This window comes from Paraphaeosphaeria sporulosa, assembly GCF_001642045.1.
Source record: "Paraphaeosphaeria sporulosa strain AP3s5-JAC2a unplaced genomic scaffold CC84scaffold_2, whole genome shotgun sequence".
NCBI lineage: Eukaryota > Fungi > Ascomycota > Dothideomycetes > Pleosporales > Didymosphaeriaceae > Paraphaeosphaeria > Paraphaeosphaeria sporulosa.
The window spans coordinates 1,576,029-1,591,103 of record NW_017253361.1 but is presented as its reverse complement, the minus strand read 5'-3'; the positions used below and the strand labels follow the sequence as shown (position 1 = coordinate 1,591,103).

The following is a 15,075-nucleotide window of genomic DNA, read 5'->3' as shown; positions in this document are numbered from 1 at the left end:
GAAGAAGAAGAAGAAGAAGAAGAAGAAGAAGAAGAAGAAGAAGAAGAAGAAGAAGAAGAAGAAGAAGAAGAAGAAGAAGAAGAAGAAGAAGAAGACAGATCTTAGGCAAGGAAAAAAAAAGGTGCAAAAATTAACGCAATGCACTAGCTTACATTCATCGAGCAATACACCCACCCGTCGAGGTCCCTCTAATTTCACTCCGACTCTGCTGGCACCCATTTCAGCGCATCCTCTCCCAGCTCGTAGCGGCGAAACTCATCAACCAGCTTTCGGGAATGGATGATCATCCGGCAACTGGACCTCATCGAGAAAACCCGCTACTTGGATCTGGCGCAGCTCCCGATCTTTCAAGCCGCTGGTCCTGCACGTAACCTTGAAACTCCTGAGCGCTCCGATGCCTATGGCGATCATAGCATGCCTAGCACGCCGAACCAAGAAATGAACCGTCCAGTGACATTCGCCACTGCCACTATAGGTACGCAGAACGGGACACTGAACAACTCCGTTGCGCATTTCAATCATGGTGCTGAGTTCAACCCTGCCTTCGGAGCCAACCACCGCATAACAAACTCACAAAACGTCAAGAGCGTACAAATTGGAGCAGTGAGCGGTGGATCATTGAATCAGTCACAGGCTCGGTACTCAAACGAGTCTTATAGCAAGGCATCTGTATATGCATACACCCGCAGCCCCCAAGCAGCTTCTCAGGCTTACCCGATCGACCAATTCCAAAGTCCACGTCGCACGCCAACTGTCGCCCAAATGGAGGCCGACATGAACTTTGCACAGTACCAGCAGCAGCCTCCCCGGTACACACCTCCGCCCGGCAACGACCTTGATGGGTACGGTAGCTATAGGCCTGATGCTCCAGTCTCTTAGCACAAGCGTCCAACTTCGAAATAATCCCCCAACGGAGCACCGCCTCGAACACCCAAGAAACCCCGTACAGAGGAGGCTACCAAGCGCTACTGCTCCCGCAAAGAAAAAAGCCGCTACTCGATACCTCCCGGAGCCAATTCCAATTTGCATGCCACAGCTCCAGGCACCAGCGACATATAAAGACTCCATGGCCAAGTTGCTTACTCGCTTACAACAGCTCAACCCGTTGGAGATCAACGCATTGCGAGCTCGAGCCGACTTGACACCCGACTGCATCTGCATGCACAGCGAGCCGGCAGCGCTGGCAGAGGCAGCGACCTCTGACGATGGCTACTCAGTGAATCGAGAGGACTACCACAATTACTACAATTACCTTGATCCGACCGAGGAGGACCAGGACTCGATCGTTCGGGACTCTAACAACGACGAGCACCGCGCCACAGACGACGGACTTACATTTTCAGGCTCCTACGAGGAGCAGTCCACTACTGCATCCTCCGAGTATTGCGGTTGAGCTGCGAAGATAATATACCACTCTGGTGCAGTGATACACGTTAAGAGCTGTAGAAGTCTCTCCCGTTTTTCTCTTCATCAATTGACGGACGAATGTCTTCTCAAGACACAAACCACCTTGTCTTAACTCACACTGATCTTGTACCTATTCCTAGACATCGACGCTCCCCCTCTTCATCCCCCGTGCACCGACTCGTCCTCTACGAACCTCTCCTCACCGCCCTCACCACCCTCCTTCACATCCTCCTCATCCAAATCCTTCTTCCTAATCACCACCTCCTTGGGGTGCCGGTTGATCCACAGCTCGTTCGGTAGCCACTTGTAGAAGCTGCACATAGCTTCGCGCACATCATCCAAGATCGTGATGCCATCTTCAAGCGTCAGAACCCTCGCATCAACCTTCATGCCCACAAAACACTCCTCCAGCGCGTGATCCTCGACCCAGAACTCATACTGATTGCCATCTTCTGTCTCGGGCAGGCGTCCGGTGGGGTACTTGTCTTTGGGCAGATCATACTCGTTGAAGTCGTCGACGTGAAAAGAGCGGCAGATGAGCGTTCCGAGAGACTCTAGGTAAAGTTTTGGGGCCATGAAGCCGTTCTGGCGGGCGTACATCTTGCGGGTGAGTTGGTCTGAGTAATTGATTGCCACAATTTCGAGGCCAAATAACTCGTCCTTCGAAACATTGACAGCGCGTGTGTCAAGCAAGGCCTGGTGCTCGTCTGTACCCATGATGGCGACCGCCGTCCTGAACGTGATCCTGGCCTCCTCGTCCATGACGCCAACCTCCCCAAGATCCACGCCGTCTTCTCTGACCTTAGTGGCCCACTCCATGTTACCGGTGTAGGTGCCAGATTTGGAACCGCCAAAAATTGTGCTAGCGGCGGTATTGAAGGCACCGGGCAGGGAAAGCCCGGCGTTGTACACTTTGGAAAGCTCCTTCTCGGCGGTGTCGCATAATTTGCGGGCGCCGTCGAGATCTTCACGGTACTCGGGGCAGACTGAGTGGTAGATGAGGTAGTTATAGAAGGAGCGCAAAACCTGGCAGGCGGTCTTGATTTGTTGGGGATTGAAGCCGTAGTGGGCTGGGAAGAAGGAGGATCTGTGTTACGATCAGTATCATCGCTGCTCGTGGGGCTCGGTCTGTTCCAACGTACAAGAAAGCTTCTCCGACGCCGGTAAAGTCGACGACCCACTGCTTCGGATCCTCCCGATCCCATGGCACCTGATGTACAGCTCGAGCCCTCGCAATCTCTTCGGCGTCCATGCCAGCCATATCCTTCTGGGACAATCCGCCGAACATGCGAGGGGCGCTCTCGACACCACCAAAGCGCATCCACTTATTGAAGATATTGGAGTACACCTCGTGCATCTTTCTCTTCTCCTTGAAGCGCTGGATCGCGATCTCAATGCGCTCTACAAAGTGCTTGTCTGGGTCATACATAGCCTCCTCGGCCTTGGCCTCGGCAGGTGTGATAGGCGGCTCGACCTAATAAGTCACAGACGATCAGGATACCTATCACGCATGTAATGAGACTATGAATTTACTCACATAAGTCTCCTCGAAGCCGGTCGGCTTCATCATGCCCTTCGTCATGCCTGGTGGCAGCTCAGCCTTCTTCTGCTGGAGCAACGGGACAGGCTGCACGGCCAGTACCCTCGCGCGCGGATCATACGCGATCTCATCGTCCTTGTAGTAGTCCGGATCGAGCGCACAAGGACCGCGTAGAGGCACCTTACGGCTGACCTGCTTGCCGTCGTCAGAGACGACTAGGAAGGCAGACTTGCGGAGGGCGGCAGGTACGATGGACTTTGGCTTGAAGCCGCGCATTTTTTTGAAGCCGCAGATGCGCCCGATGGATACGGGGAGGTTATCGCGGCCGCCGCAGCATTGCAACATGTGGAGATCGGTCGGCAAATTCTCGTCGGAGAAGTAGTATTCCACCTGAGGTACTTTTAGTGAGATATATTCCCGAGCAAGAAGATGTGACCTCGAAACGCACCTGCCGGCGTATCTGGGGTGCATTAGGATGCTCTGCCTCGGCAGCGAGTGGTTCAGCCGGTGCTGTCATAGCTGTTGAATGTTGTGTACGGGCCTGCCTCTTGAGTGGAGACAAATAAAAAGGATTTGTGAGTTGGAGTATGATCAATTTATGTGTGATTCGAGGGCAAATGGAGCGAGCATCGGCTATGTTTGCGAGGCCGTTCAGTAAGAGATACTGATGCGGAAGGAGCGGTCACCTGCAATCTGGTAACAGCGCGTGATTGCAACAGGCACAAAAGTGAGATATCATGGTGAAAATGTTGATATTGGTGGAACATGGAGCATATGGAGGTGATTTACGAGACTGGGTTTCCGTGCAACGATGAGGATGTATACCCATAAAACCATGACATGCAACTCACAGTGGAATCATGACGTAGCATTGATTGGACAGCCGGAATGCTATGCTCCTGATATTCACTCCCATCCTTTTGGTATGTAAACGCCGTCGCTATGCAAAAAATATCCAAACGACCCGTCATGATCCATGCGTCAGACTTGCTGCAGTCATGCGTTCGGTTAATCCCTCACTTCAAGGTCCTCGAGTCTCCTTTTTGATCCCTCACTCGCGACCTTCGTCTTTGTCTCTATGTTCTCGAGCAGCACCTCCCTCAGTACGCTGACACTACCCATTGCGGCATGCGTGGCACTCTCGATAAGCTCGTCAGGTTCCGCGCCGACTTCACCCTTGAGCCATAGTTCCGTAATCTCATCTCTTGACGCCAGGAAACCCACTGCGCAGGCAGCGACAATGTCTTGGTGCTCCGCTGGACATGGGTCTAGTATTTTTTGCCCGTCTCTTGTCATTGCCGCCACTCCTCCTGCTACCATATCAACGCAGTCAATGCCCGCATCCATAATCGCAGCGCTTGCAACTGTAATGCAACCGGCCAGCACATTGAGTAGACCCCAACCGCTGCCAGATCCTCCCTCGGCCTTGCTATCACCCCACCACGTATCTTCATCTCCTTCCAGAATGGTAATGACGACTTCAAGCCCGCTCTTGGGCCACCGTTCGCCGATTATGACACCCCTCAGTGCAGTCTCCAAATGGACGCCAAGATCGCGTTCCGCGGAATCGCGAATATATCCTCTCCGATGTCTAGTAGCGAATGGCGCGAACTTCACGGTGGTCGTGAGCACCAGTGTCGGGGAGAAGGGCGCACTGCGGGGGAGAGGCTTTGGACCTTGGATGGACGCAGCGATCTTTAGGCTCGAGGTCGGAGGGATCAGAGAAGAATGTGAAGTTGTCGTTGTGGTTGGTACTTCGAGGTATGCAGAACCTGACGCAGAGGGCACAACGCCTGTTTGAAGGACTTTTCCATCGCCGTTAGTTTGTGCCTGATCAATGGGGGGATGGCAATGGAGATCCAGAAGCTCAGATGCGTTTGGAGGTGCGCATAAAATCAAGATCTGAGCAGCATGGCTTTCACTCCACCCAAACCTTGAGCACTTACAGGTCTTTCGCAGTTCATTGGGCCCTCTGTTTCTGTTCGGCCGCAGCAATTGAAGGTACCCAGGTTCTTTGACCGGCTTCGCAAAGACCGGCGCAGAGGTGCCGCCACTTGGCGCATTGATCCTTCTCCTATCAGTATTCGCCGCCATCTTGCGTGTTGCTCTATCGCGTTCGTGAAGAGAGCTAGGTCGGGAATGACGATGGTGTTGAGAAGTTCGCTGACTAACGCGCCAAGCTTTCGCGACTACTATTTTTCTTCGCTTGCTCGCAGTTCCAACTTCCTAACACCACCTCGCTTTCGAGGTGCTCTGCGCCCTACGTAAGTCTCTACTGCCCTTTTCACATCTCATACCCTTTCATGATTGATATCTTCCTATTACGTTCTGGTGACTACGATGAGCCTGAACTATCATGCACCACCATCTGATCCTCTTATCTTCAGCTCAGGCTGCAGGTCCACGGACAAAGTCACCGGCTAACGGGCAACAGTATATGTCTGAACATCGGTACAACGTTGCGGCGCGAGAGAACATCGGGCATGGTGCATGCGACCGGAAATTCTCGACCTGTGGTTTCCAGCAGAAGCCTTCAGGTGTTGAAGGCGCAATCAACTAGAGCAACACAATAGCGCGTCGATGCACGCTTGCTGCATGATATGAGGAACTAATCTGCGAGCCTTATACGCTGTTACTGACACAAAGTAAGTTTCTTCCCTACCGTTCCAGTAGTGACCCAAACCCGCGTTTTATGATGTGTGTATCAATTTCAGTTCTGCTACTGAACCACTTGAAGACATTCTATACCATAGCTTACCTTGTCTGATTAACGCAAATCTCTATCATTGCTTTTTCATCCATAACGCGAGCGTTGCTGATTTGTTTTTGCAGAATATCCTAGCTTTCACGACACAGCGACAGATCGCAGCCTGGCTCCCGTACGTTCTTCCTCTACACCCTCCCTCGCCATGATGAAAACTTAGTCTTATCCATTCAACGACATCCAAAGCTGGGTCGCCCTCCCGCACTTTACCGGCTTCGGCTTGGGATGATGAGTTGTGGAGTTGCTTGTGCAAACGAGCGTAATTGCGGTTGTTGTGCCGACAGTCGCGGCGGTCCGTCTTGGGCTGCTGGGACTGGAGGCCAGCGGCGGAGCATGACTATAACGGCTTTCTGAGCAATGAGTCTTCATCGCCTGGTTCATGCGACATCTCTGCGAATGCTTGCTAATTGACGCTGAACAGCAAAGTGACGTCAGAGCATACCCTCGGTAGGAGTTTTAGCCCGGCAAAACGAGCCGGTCCCTTGCGAAGCCAGGAGTAGTGTATTTGGTCGTAGATAGCAATCATGATATTCTCTCAACACATGTGCTTCCGGTAATCCCTCGAATGCCCCCCTGTGCCGCGCGTCGTGGGATGTCAGTGGGGGAGCCCATCAGAATGAATGAATTTGTGGAGGTTTTGAAATCCAGTGACGGTCCTACGGGCCCGCAATCGAAGGGATCTGCGACAGACGCAATGGCCTGCAACGGTGATTTCGCGAGGTTCCAACAAGGTGTCCTGAAACATCGGTCTAGCCGCTTGGCACAGCCCCGACGCCGCGCTGCCCATCAACCTACGCCGGCAGCGCAATCACGCAGTCCTGAAAGAGTAGTCATCTGCACCAGCTGAAGACGCCTGTCAGCCGCTCGCACGCTCTCCCTTCCTTGTCCGCCCACGCCGCGCTGCACGTCGCTATTTCGGTAATCAGCGCCAGGGATATCGGGGCATGTCTATGACAACGGTGGCCTCCAGCTTCAGCTTAGCGAAATAAACCAGGAGCCAAGGCTTCCCGGATACCTGTACGACGACATCGACTGCCAAGGGCTACCGCGGCTCCTCACGCATCCATCCACACTCGTTCGCGCCCCCGTGGCATCAATTCGCATCGCACACCCGCCTAGACGTCGTGTGCTCGGCCCTGCTGCGCTCTGCCCTGCACTGCGCTCGGCGAAACTCGCGGGTCGACGTGACCGGGGGTGCCCAAAGGGAGAACCCAGCGCGATCTGAATTCGCAGACTCTCTCCTGGATGCTGCCCTTACATGCAAAATCGAAGATGCATCGCCATGCCTTTTCCAATGGGCAGGCCGCATACCCATCTACCGGCGGGAGCGGCACCTTTTCTATTCAACCGCACAAGTACGTCTGCCACTGCCATGCTGGCTCCATTGCGACTGCATCTTTCTGCCTCCCTGAAAGATGATTCCTCGTGGACACATGATGCTAATTGCCATTGTCATTGCAGGTTCCAGCCTCGATCACAGCCAGCCCTGAGGCGGCGGCGGCAGCTGATACAGCGGCTACTGCTCTTTGGCTCCATCCTCCTCACGGGCTTCTTCTTTTTCTTCCCCGATCTCCGACCAGATCTGGGTTCGAGCCCGCTTAGCTACCTTGCCTCCAGCGACGAGTCGAAACTCGAGACGGTGCGATATTACGATCTGAGCAATGTACAAGGAACGGCAAGGGGGTGGGAACGGGAAGAGCGCATCCTTCTCTGCGCTCCTCTCCGAGACGCCGCGCCGCATCTGCCCATGTTCTTCGGTCACCTGAAGAACCTCACGTACCCACACAACCTGATCGATCTCGCCTTTTTAGTCGGAGATTCCAAGGACAACACACTCGAGTTGCTCAACTCGAAGCTGGAGGAGCTTCAGGCAGACCCGGAGGCGAAAAATCAGTTCGGAGAAATCTCGATCTTGGAGAAGGACTTCGGACAGAAGGTCAACCAGGATGTAGAGAGCCGACACGGCTTCGCCGCTCAGGCTGGACGACGTAAATCCATGGCGCAGGCCCGTAACTGGCTCTTGAGCGCTGCGCTCCGGCCGACACACAGCTGGGTCTACTGGAGAGATGTCGATGTCGAGACGGCCCCGTTCACTATTTTAGAGGATCTCATGCGCCACAACAAAGACGTTATCGTGCCGAGTAAGCCAACCACAGTCACCGACATCATTTGCCTACTGACCATGTCTGACAGATGTCTGGCGACCGCTACCGGATTGGCTTGGGGGAGAGCAGCCTTACGATCTCAACTCGTGGCAGGAATCAGAGACAGCTTTGGCTCTGGCAGATACTCTTGACGAGGATGCTGTCATCGTCGAAGGTTACGCAGAATATGCCACGTGGCGCCCGCATTTGGCATACTTGCGCGACCCTTACGGCGATCCCGATATGGAGATGGAGATTGACGGTGTTGGTGGTGTCAGTATTCTCGCCAAGGCAAAGGTCTTCCGGCAGGGTGTTCACTTCCCAGCGTTCAGCTTCGAAAAGCACGCCGAGACGGAGGGTTTTGGCAAGGTCAGTCGTTCCAGTAAACCCTTTTTTGCCTCCAGACTAACATAGAATAGATGGCCAAGCGCATGAAGTTTTCGGTTGTCGGGCTACCCCACTACACTATCTGGCATTTGTACGAGCCCTCCGTCGACGACATCCGCCATATGGAAGAGATGGAAAAAGAGCGCAAGGCTAAGGAAGCCGAAGAGGCCGCCAAAAAGCAAAAGGAAGACAAAATCAAAGAGCAATTTGATAACAAGGGCAGTGATTGGGAGAAGGAGAAGGCAGCTGTGCAAGATTTGGTTCAGAAAGCGAAGAACGAGGAGAAGGAGGAAGCGAAAAAGAAGGAAGAGAAAAAGAAGGCGAAGGAAGCTGCAAAGGAAGCTGCGAAAGAAGAGCTCAAGGAAGAAGCAAAAGCAGAGAAAGCGAAGGAGGCCGCAAAGAAGGACGTTGAGAAGCGCGAGGAGATACACGAGGCCTGGGGTGCCGATGAGAGGGGCAAGGCGGCGCCGAAGCAGTAAGTCTATGAGCTGCCTGTCACATATGATGGCTTGACCTAACGTGTCTCGCAGACCCCGAGTGCCAGACTCAGCTTAAAGAGTCAACCGGACTCATACACGACGACGATTTGACGAACACGATGCAAGGGCTATGATTGTGTCCTCATCAGCATACCTTTTAATAGCCGCTCCGGGTGCCGGACATGGTAAAACACTTCAACCAGCATCGTCGAGCCTCGGCTTGTAGAGACTGCACGAGCCGGTCTCCTTGCCCATGTCTCGATGTCTTTTGAATTTTTGTTTTTGGATCTCGTTTGCGGGCGCGTGGAGAGGCTTGCGGTCTTTGGCTGGGATGGGACGACGGGTGTATATACTAGAATTTGCATGAGGAGGCGTTACGCGTCGAGACTTGGACGGGCGCTGCGTGCGTTTGTAAGAATATCAACACATTGAGCGCGTATGCAATGTCGGCGTCGGCCTCAGTTCTCGTGAATATGCGTATTGGGGCTACAGATCAGCGCGTTGATTGCACACGACAGTAGAAAACCACATAATGGTATACTCAAACAACACATCTCTAGAGCCGGTATACAGGCAACGTGTATTTTCCATTTACACAAGAGCTGTACAAATGATGTTGCTCAGGGACATTCTGGCGCTCGCTCGCGGAGGTCCGGCCGCGATTTGACACCCTGGCCTACCGCGGTGCTTGGCACTTCACCTCCCAATGTTCAGTGTAGCTTCGACAATTGTAGCTGCCTTGCGAATGTCGGGAGCCTGCCGATGAGAACACGATCACTGCATATCTGCTTTATTATTAAACTCTGCTCTTCCAGGCAACTTCCTCTTGAGAGCATGAAGTTCATTTCCTAAGCTTGCTGACTGGCCGCATAGTTGCTGTCCTCTCCAAGTATCCCCCAGCGGAACTACCAACGGTTCGGACCGCACCTCCTCTTACCCAAAGGTCCTCTCCGACATGTCCAACGACGAAATCGAAAGTCCGCCGTCGGACACGCTCCACGATGCTGTTACGCTCACGGAGCCCCGGCGCATACCTGTTGCGGTCAACCCAGTCGCGCTCGTGGTCACCGAATGTATAACGGTCACATCTGCCATGCGCAAGCATGCACGCTGGGCCCATTCTTCAGTTGCAGCCATCCTGGGCGGCTCCTCCAACAAGACACCCGCCATCCAAAAGAGAGACAGGGCTGGCCAGGGCATCATTGGCGGGACCGGCGAGCAGGAGGAAGCCGTCCCCAGCAGATGGGGCCTGCGCGGGAAGAAGGGCAAGAGCATGCAGGACAACCCGCTCATGTCTGCCTTTGCGCGCCTGCGGAATGAGCTGAAGGGCCGCAAGGGTGTGTCTGTCCGCCGAATTGCTTTTGGGCCTCTGCTAACGCGCCGCCAGACATCCGGACCTTTGACACCCCCTCGATGCTCCACCCGTTCCTTCAAGTGATCCGGTCATCCTCGACGTCTGCGCCCATCACCTCGCTCGCGTTGATTGCCATCACCAAGTTCCTGTCCTACAACATCATCAGTCGCGACTCGCCGCGCCTCCCAGAAGCCATGCAGCAGCTCTCGTCCGCCATCACACATTGTCGCTTCGAAGCGAGCGACTCCCCAGCCGATGAGATTGTTCTACTGCGGATATTGAAGCTTATGGAGAGCATGGTCTCGGGCCAAGCGGGCGAAGTGCTGGGAGACGAGAGCATATGCGAGATGATGGAGACTGGCCTCAGCATGTGCTGTCAGTCTAGACTGTCGGAGCTGCTTCGACGGTCGGCCGAGATTTCCATGGTTTCCATGTGCCACGTCATATTCAAGAGGCTGAAGACGCTGGAGATGGAATCTCCCGAAGAGCTTCAGAAGCTTGATGAGGAGCTGGATAGCGCCGATAAGACAGACGGCCTCAAGATGGATCCTACAACGAATGGTGAGAGCGAAGGAGCGCCCACCAAGGTCGAAGAACCCCAACAACCTAGCAATTCGGAGAAAGGCGAGGGGGATACCGACAGTAACGCCCCAAATCCGGACCGAAGCACGCTGGACCTCCCAGGGACCATCGTGGCAGAGCAAGCGCCCGTGGACATAAAGCCGTACTCGTTGCCTTCGATCAGAGAACTCTTCAGAGTCCTGGTAGACTTGCTCGATCCACATGACCGGCTACACACTGATACCATGCGTGTCATGGCTCTGCGCATTGTCGATGTTGCACTTGAAGTGGCTGGTCCATCAATTGCTAATCATCCCAGCCTGGCCAACCTGGCCAAAGACACGCTCTGCCGACATCTTTTCCAGCTAGTCAGAGCAGAGAATATGGCCATCTTGAACGAATCCTTGCGTGTAGCCGGGACGCTGTTAGCTACATGTAGAAATGTTCTCAAGCTGCAGCAGGAGCTGTATTTGTCCTACCTTGTCGCCTGTCTGTTTCCACGAATGGACATACCTATAGAGCCAGGGATAGAACCGTCTCTGTACGAAGGTGTACCACAAGCGCCGAGCCTCGTCAAACCCGCTCCACAGCAGAACCCAGGGAGTGGTCGGGCTACGCCTGTACCAGTAAAAGACCGACAAAAGCTTGGCCTAGAGGGAGGGGCTAGGAAACCCGATGCTCGAGAAGCCATGATCGAGAACCTCGGCGCCCTAGTTCGCATACCATCCTTTATGGCAGAGCTGTATGTTAACTATGACTGTGAGACAGACCGGAACGATGTTTGTATGGACATCATTGGGCTCCTGTCTCGGAACGCGTTCCCCGACTCAGCGACGTGGAGCACAGTCAACGTACCGCCACTCTGCTTGGACGCCTTGCTGGGGTTTGTTCAGTCCATCGCAGACCGGCTGGACGATGAGCCAGTGACAGAAGGCTTTCCTAGCGCAGAGACACTACGCGAACAGCGTTCACGAAAGAACATCATCATTCGCGGTGCTACCAAGTTCAATGAAAGGCCCAAAGGTGGAATAGCATTCCTAGCTTCTCAAGGCATCATTGAGAATCCCGACGATCCCAACAGCATAGTTCAAATCTTACAAGGCACAAGTCGCGTTGACAAAAAGGTTCTTGGAGAATTCATCTCGAAGCGAGGCAATGAGGCGATTCTACAAGCTTTTATTGCTCAGATCGATTTCACTTCCCTCCGCGTCGATGAAGCTCTGCGACGTCTCCTAAACACTTTCCGTCTTCCTGGCGAATCAGCTCTCATCGAGAGAATCGTGACCGAATTCTCGGCGCAATATCACCAACAGGTTGGTGCCGGAGACATTGCGAATACGGATGCCATCTACATTTTGTGCTACGCCATCATCATGCTCAACGTCGACCAGCACAGCCCTAACCTGAAAGGCAACAAACGCATGGCTTTCGAAGACTTTGCGAGGAACTTGCGAGGTGTTAATGACGGCAAGGATTTCGACCCGGAATATCTCAAGTCAATCTTCGAATCCATCAAGACTCGTGAGATCATCCTTCCCGAGGAGCACGAGACCCGTCATGCCTATGACCACGCATGGAAGGAGCTTTTGCTCAAGACACAGTCGACCTCAGACCTTGTCATCTGCGATACAAACATTTTCGACGCAGACATGTTTGCTGCCACATGGAAACCCATCGTAGCCACTTTGTCATATGTGTTCATGTCAGCAACTGACGACGCTGTCTTCTCACGGGTTGTCACAGGCTTTGACCAGTGCGCTCAGATCGCCGCGAAATACCAGTTGACCGATGCGCTAGATCGCATCATCTCATGTCTCGCGTACATTAGCACGCTTGCTCCAGATGTTCCACCCAGTACGTCGTTGAACACCGAAGTGCAAGTAGAGAAGAAGAGTGTCATGGTCAGCGAGACAGCCGTTCGCTTTGGTCGAGACGGAAGGGCGCAGCTGGCCACCGTTGTGTTGTTCCAAGTTATCAAAGGCAGTGAAGCCTCGATACGAGATGGTTGGAACCATGTAAGTTCTGAGGTCTCGCTTCACTATACGATGCTAACCTACATGCAGCTCATCCACATTATGGTCAATTTATTTGTCAATTCTTTGATACCCCCTTACTTCTTGTCTTTCCAGAAAACGTTGGCGTTGCCGCCAATACCACTCCAAAGCCCGGCTCAGATCATCGATCGCGTCGAACGTCCTGCAGATACCGGCATCTTCTCTGCGTTGTCATCTTACGTCTCTAGCTTTGCTAATGACGAGCCTCCGGAGCCATCCGACCAAGAGATCGAATACACGCTCTGCACGGTGGACACGGTCAAAGAATGCCATTTCGAAGATATTCTTGCAAACATCAGCCAACTACCACTGGAATCACTTCGGTCGTTGTTGATGTCGCTGCTCGAGCAAATACCCGAAGATGGCTCACCCAGGGTCATCGTGGTGAAACCTGAGCTTCCTTCGGCAGTAAGCCCGCGTACCAACGGAAACAAAGCCAAGCTCAACAGGCCGGTCTATGACCCCAGCTTGGTCTTTGTCTTGGAACTAGCTACCGTGCTCGCCCTTAGAGATGACGAGACCGTGCAAGAGCTAGCGAAGGATGTTGCGGATGCGCTGTCGACGGTGATCAAGGATGCAGCTAAATTGCACCCCGTGCTCATAGCCCGATGTGTATACTACCTCCTGAGCATCTTGAAGGCTAGCAATGTACGCGTATCCTTCTTTCACTCCAGCTGTCGCTAACTTCTGCAGGACCACGACTTTATTAGAGCTCCTGTTCTCTTACACACATTCTCCAAGTTCGACGAGGAGCTTCTGAAGCAGTGCGCGAGCCCACTGTTAAAGGGCTTGGCGGATTGCTTGAAGGGTCCGAATGGGCTGCGCGTTGAACTAGCCAGCTCTCCAGACTTTTGGGCCATCCTGAACAAGTTACAACGTGTGCCTGAGGCGGCAGGCGATGTCTTCCAGCTAGTGGAGGACCTCACCACTTCTTCGCTACCTGGTGTCACAGCGGACAACTACGAAGCCGCTATCGCGTTGCTAAATGAGTTTGCAACTACGGCTCAGGTCGGCGCAAGGCAGGAACAGTTGTATGACCAGGCGGTAAAGCGAGGCAAAGCTCCCAAGCCTAAGAAGCCAGAGTATGTATTCCGCATGGGGCAATCGCAACCGCGCTGACGTTGAGTAGGAGCGACGAAATTGTCGTACGCGGGAGCACGGCCATGACCATCGTATTCCAAATGACCAACCGAGTGCCCAATTTCATTGAACAATCACACCTTGAGACGACCGAAGGTACGCAAAATCTCCTGTACAGCATGTGCATCAGTACTCACGTGTTGCAGCCTGGACAGCCTACTGGTCACCAATCCTGAAGACGCTCACGCATCAGTGCCTCAATCCGTGCCGCGAAATCCGGCAACAAGCGTTCGGAGCGTTGCAGCGAACCTTGCTCTCCAACGAACTCGCGTCCCCAGACCACCAGGAATGGACCGCCATCTTCAGCGAAGTCTTGTTCCCTCTCATCACACAGCTCCTGAAGCCCGAAGTGTACCAGTCCGACCCCCTCGGCATGAGCGAAACGCGTGTCCGCGCGGCGACACTGCTCTCCAAGGTCTTCCTGCACTACCTCACGCTGCTCTCGGAGACGGACGATCTGCTGGACCTTTGGCTGAAGATCATCACCATCATGGACCGCTTGATTAACAGCGGCCAGGGCGACAACCTTGAGGAAGCGGTCAGCGAGAATCTGAAGAACATGCTGCTTGTCATGTCGAGTGGCGGGTATCTTGTTCCGCCGGATGAGAAGCCGGAGAAAGAGGAGCTGTGGAACGAGACGTGGAAGAGGATCAATCGTTTCCTGCCTAACTTTTTCGCCGAGCTTTTCCCTGAAGAGGCGAAGAAGCCAAAGGGCGAAAGGAAAGCTAAAGATGCCGTAGCAAAGGGCAAGGAGATTGAGAAGGCGCCTGCGGAAGGCACAGAAGACGAGGAGAAGGCAGGCAAGGAGGAGGCTGGGGCGTGAAGTCACGGGGTTGGAGTTTTCCTTCTGTGCAGAGTCAGAAGTGGCGTTCGTGGATATGGCAGAGGATATGTAGCATAGATGTACAATGCGCATCGGCATGAGGTTATTTGAAGGCATGTAGAGGAATGAGGAGAGTATCGCATTTACAGCACGCTGGCTCGACCACGGTGCTTTTGTCGTGCGAGAGGCACAAACCGACTATGAGGCTGCGGCAAAATGACCACGAGAGAGTCATCTCAAGCGAAGATGCCGGATAGCCAGAGAGCCCTGTACAAGACATAGGACGCTGCATAGTCAGAGAATGCACCACCACAAGAGCGACACAGTTCAGGGTCCATGGCTGCCGCCCAGCAACTGTGCCTGTTCCCCTAATAGCAACCCTTGGCGCCTAACTGTGCACCTCTTGTCGGACCTCCGTCACG

General features: G+C 53.7%; 5 protein-coding genes across 5 annotated transcripts in view; 3 read left to right on the top strand and 2 right to left on the bottom strand.

The window, feature by feature from the left end:
* CC84DRAFT_1202401 (uncharacterized protein) overlaps positions 1 to 1,393 on the top strand; it is a gene marked incomplete at both ends in the record, with an annotated part of 2,049 nt that extends 656 nt beyond the window's left edge. The window contains 3 exons of the mRNA XM_018181773.1: positions 5 to 121; positions 337 to 842; positions 880 to 1,393. Of these exons, the coding sequence (XP_018040131.1) occupies positions 5 to 121; positions 337 to 842; positions 880 to 1,393 (1,137 nt within the window). The remainder of the gene's footprint in view (positions 1 to 4; positions 122 to 336; positions 843 to 879) is intronic.
* Positions 1,394 to 1,566: 173 nt separating this feature from the next.
* Positions 1,567 to 3,464, bottom strand: CC84DRAFT_1255734 (uncharacterized protein; the record flags this gene model as incomplete). The annotated part of the gene is made up of 4 exons (XM_018184563.1): positions 1,567 to 2,494; positions 2,550 to 2,881; positions 2,945 to 3,337; positions 3,396 to 3,464. 4 exons carry the CDS (start codon positions 3,462 to 3,464, stop codon positions 1,567 to 1,569), a joined length of 1,722 nt encoding a protein of 573 aa, XP_018040130.1.
* A 219-nt stretch (positions 3,465 to 3,683) lies between these two features.
* On the bottom strand, positions 3,684 to 5,059 carry CC84DRAFT_1137671 (uncharacterized protein). Its single transcript, XM_018176159.1, has 2 exons — positions 4,894 to 5,059; positions 3,684 to 4,752 (listed from the first exon to the last, which is right to left on the bottom strand). The coding sequence occupies exons 1-2, from the start codon at positions 5,039 to 5,041 to the stop codon at positions 3,956 to 3,958; spliced, it is 945 nt and encodes a 314-aa protein (XP_018040129.1). The 5' UTR covers positions 5,042 to 5,059; the 3' UTR covers positions 3,684 to 3,955.
* A 1,897-nt stretch (positions 5,060 to 6,956) lies between these two features.
* CC84DRAFT_1183996 (Anp1-domain-containing protein) lies at positions 6,957 to 8,721 on the top strand (the record flags this gene model as incomplete). Its single annotated transcript, XM_018180721.1, has 4 exons — positions 6,957 to 7,066; positions 7,173 to 7,852; positions 7,905 to 8,224; positions 8,275 to 8,721. 4 exons carry the CDS (start codon positions 6,957 to 6,959, stop codon positions 8,719 to 8,721), a joined length of 1,557 nt encoding a protein of 518 aa, XP_018040128.1.
* A 707-nt stretch (positions 8,722 to 9,428) lies between these two features.
* Positions 9,429 to 14,794, top strand: CC84DRAFT_1137666 (uncharacterized protein). The gene is made up of 6 exons (XM_018176158.1): positions 9,429 to 10,058; positions 10,109 to 12,651; positions 12,700 to 13,338; positions 13,384 to 13,772; positions 13,820 to 13,926; positions 13,977 to 14,794. Exons 1-6 carry the CDS (start codon positions 9,677 to 9,679, stop codon positions 14,651 to 14,653), a joined length of 4,737 nt encoding a protein of 1,578 aa, XP_018040127.1. The 5' UTR covers positions 9,429 to 9,676; the 3' UTR covers positions 14,654 to 14,794.
* Positions 14,795 to 15,075: the final 281 nt, after the last annotated feature.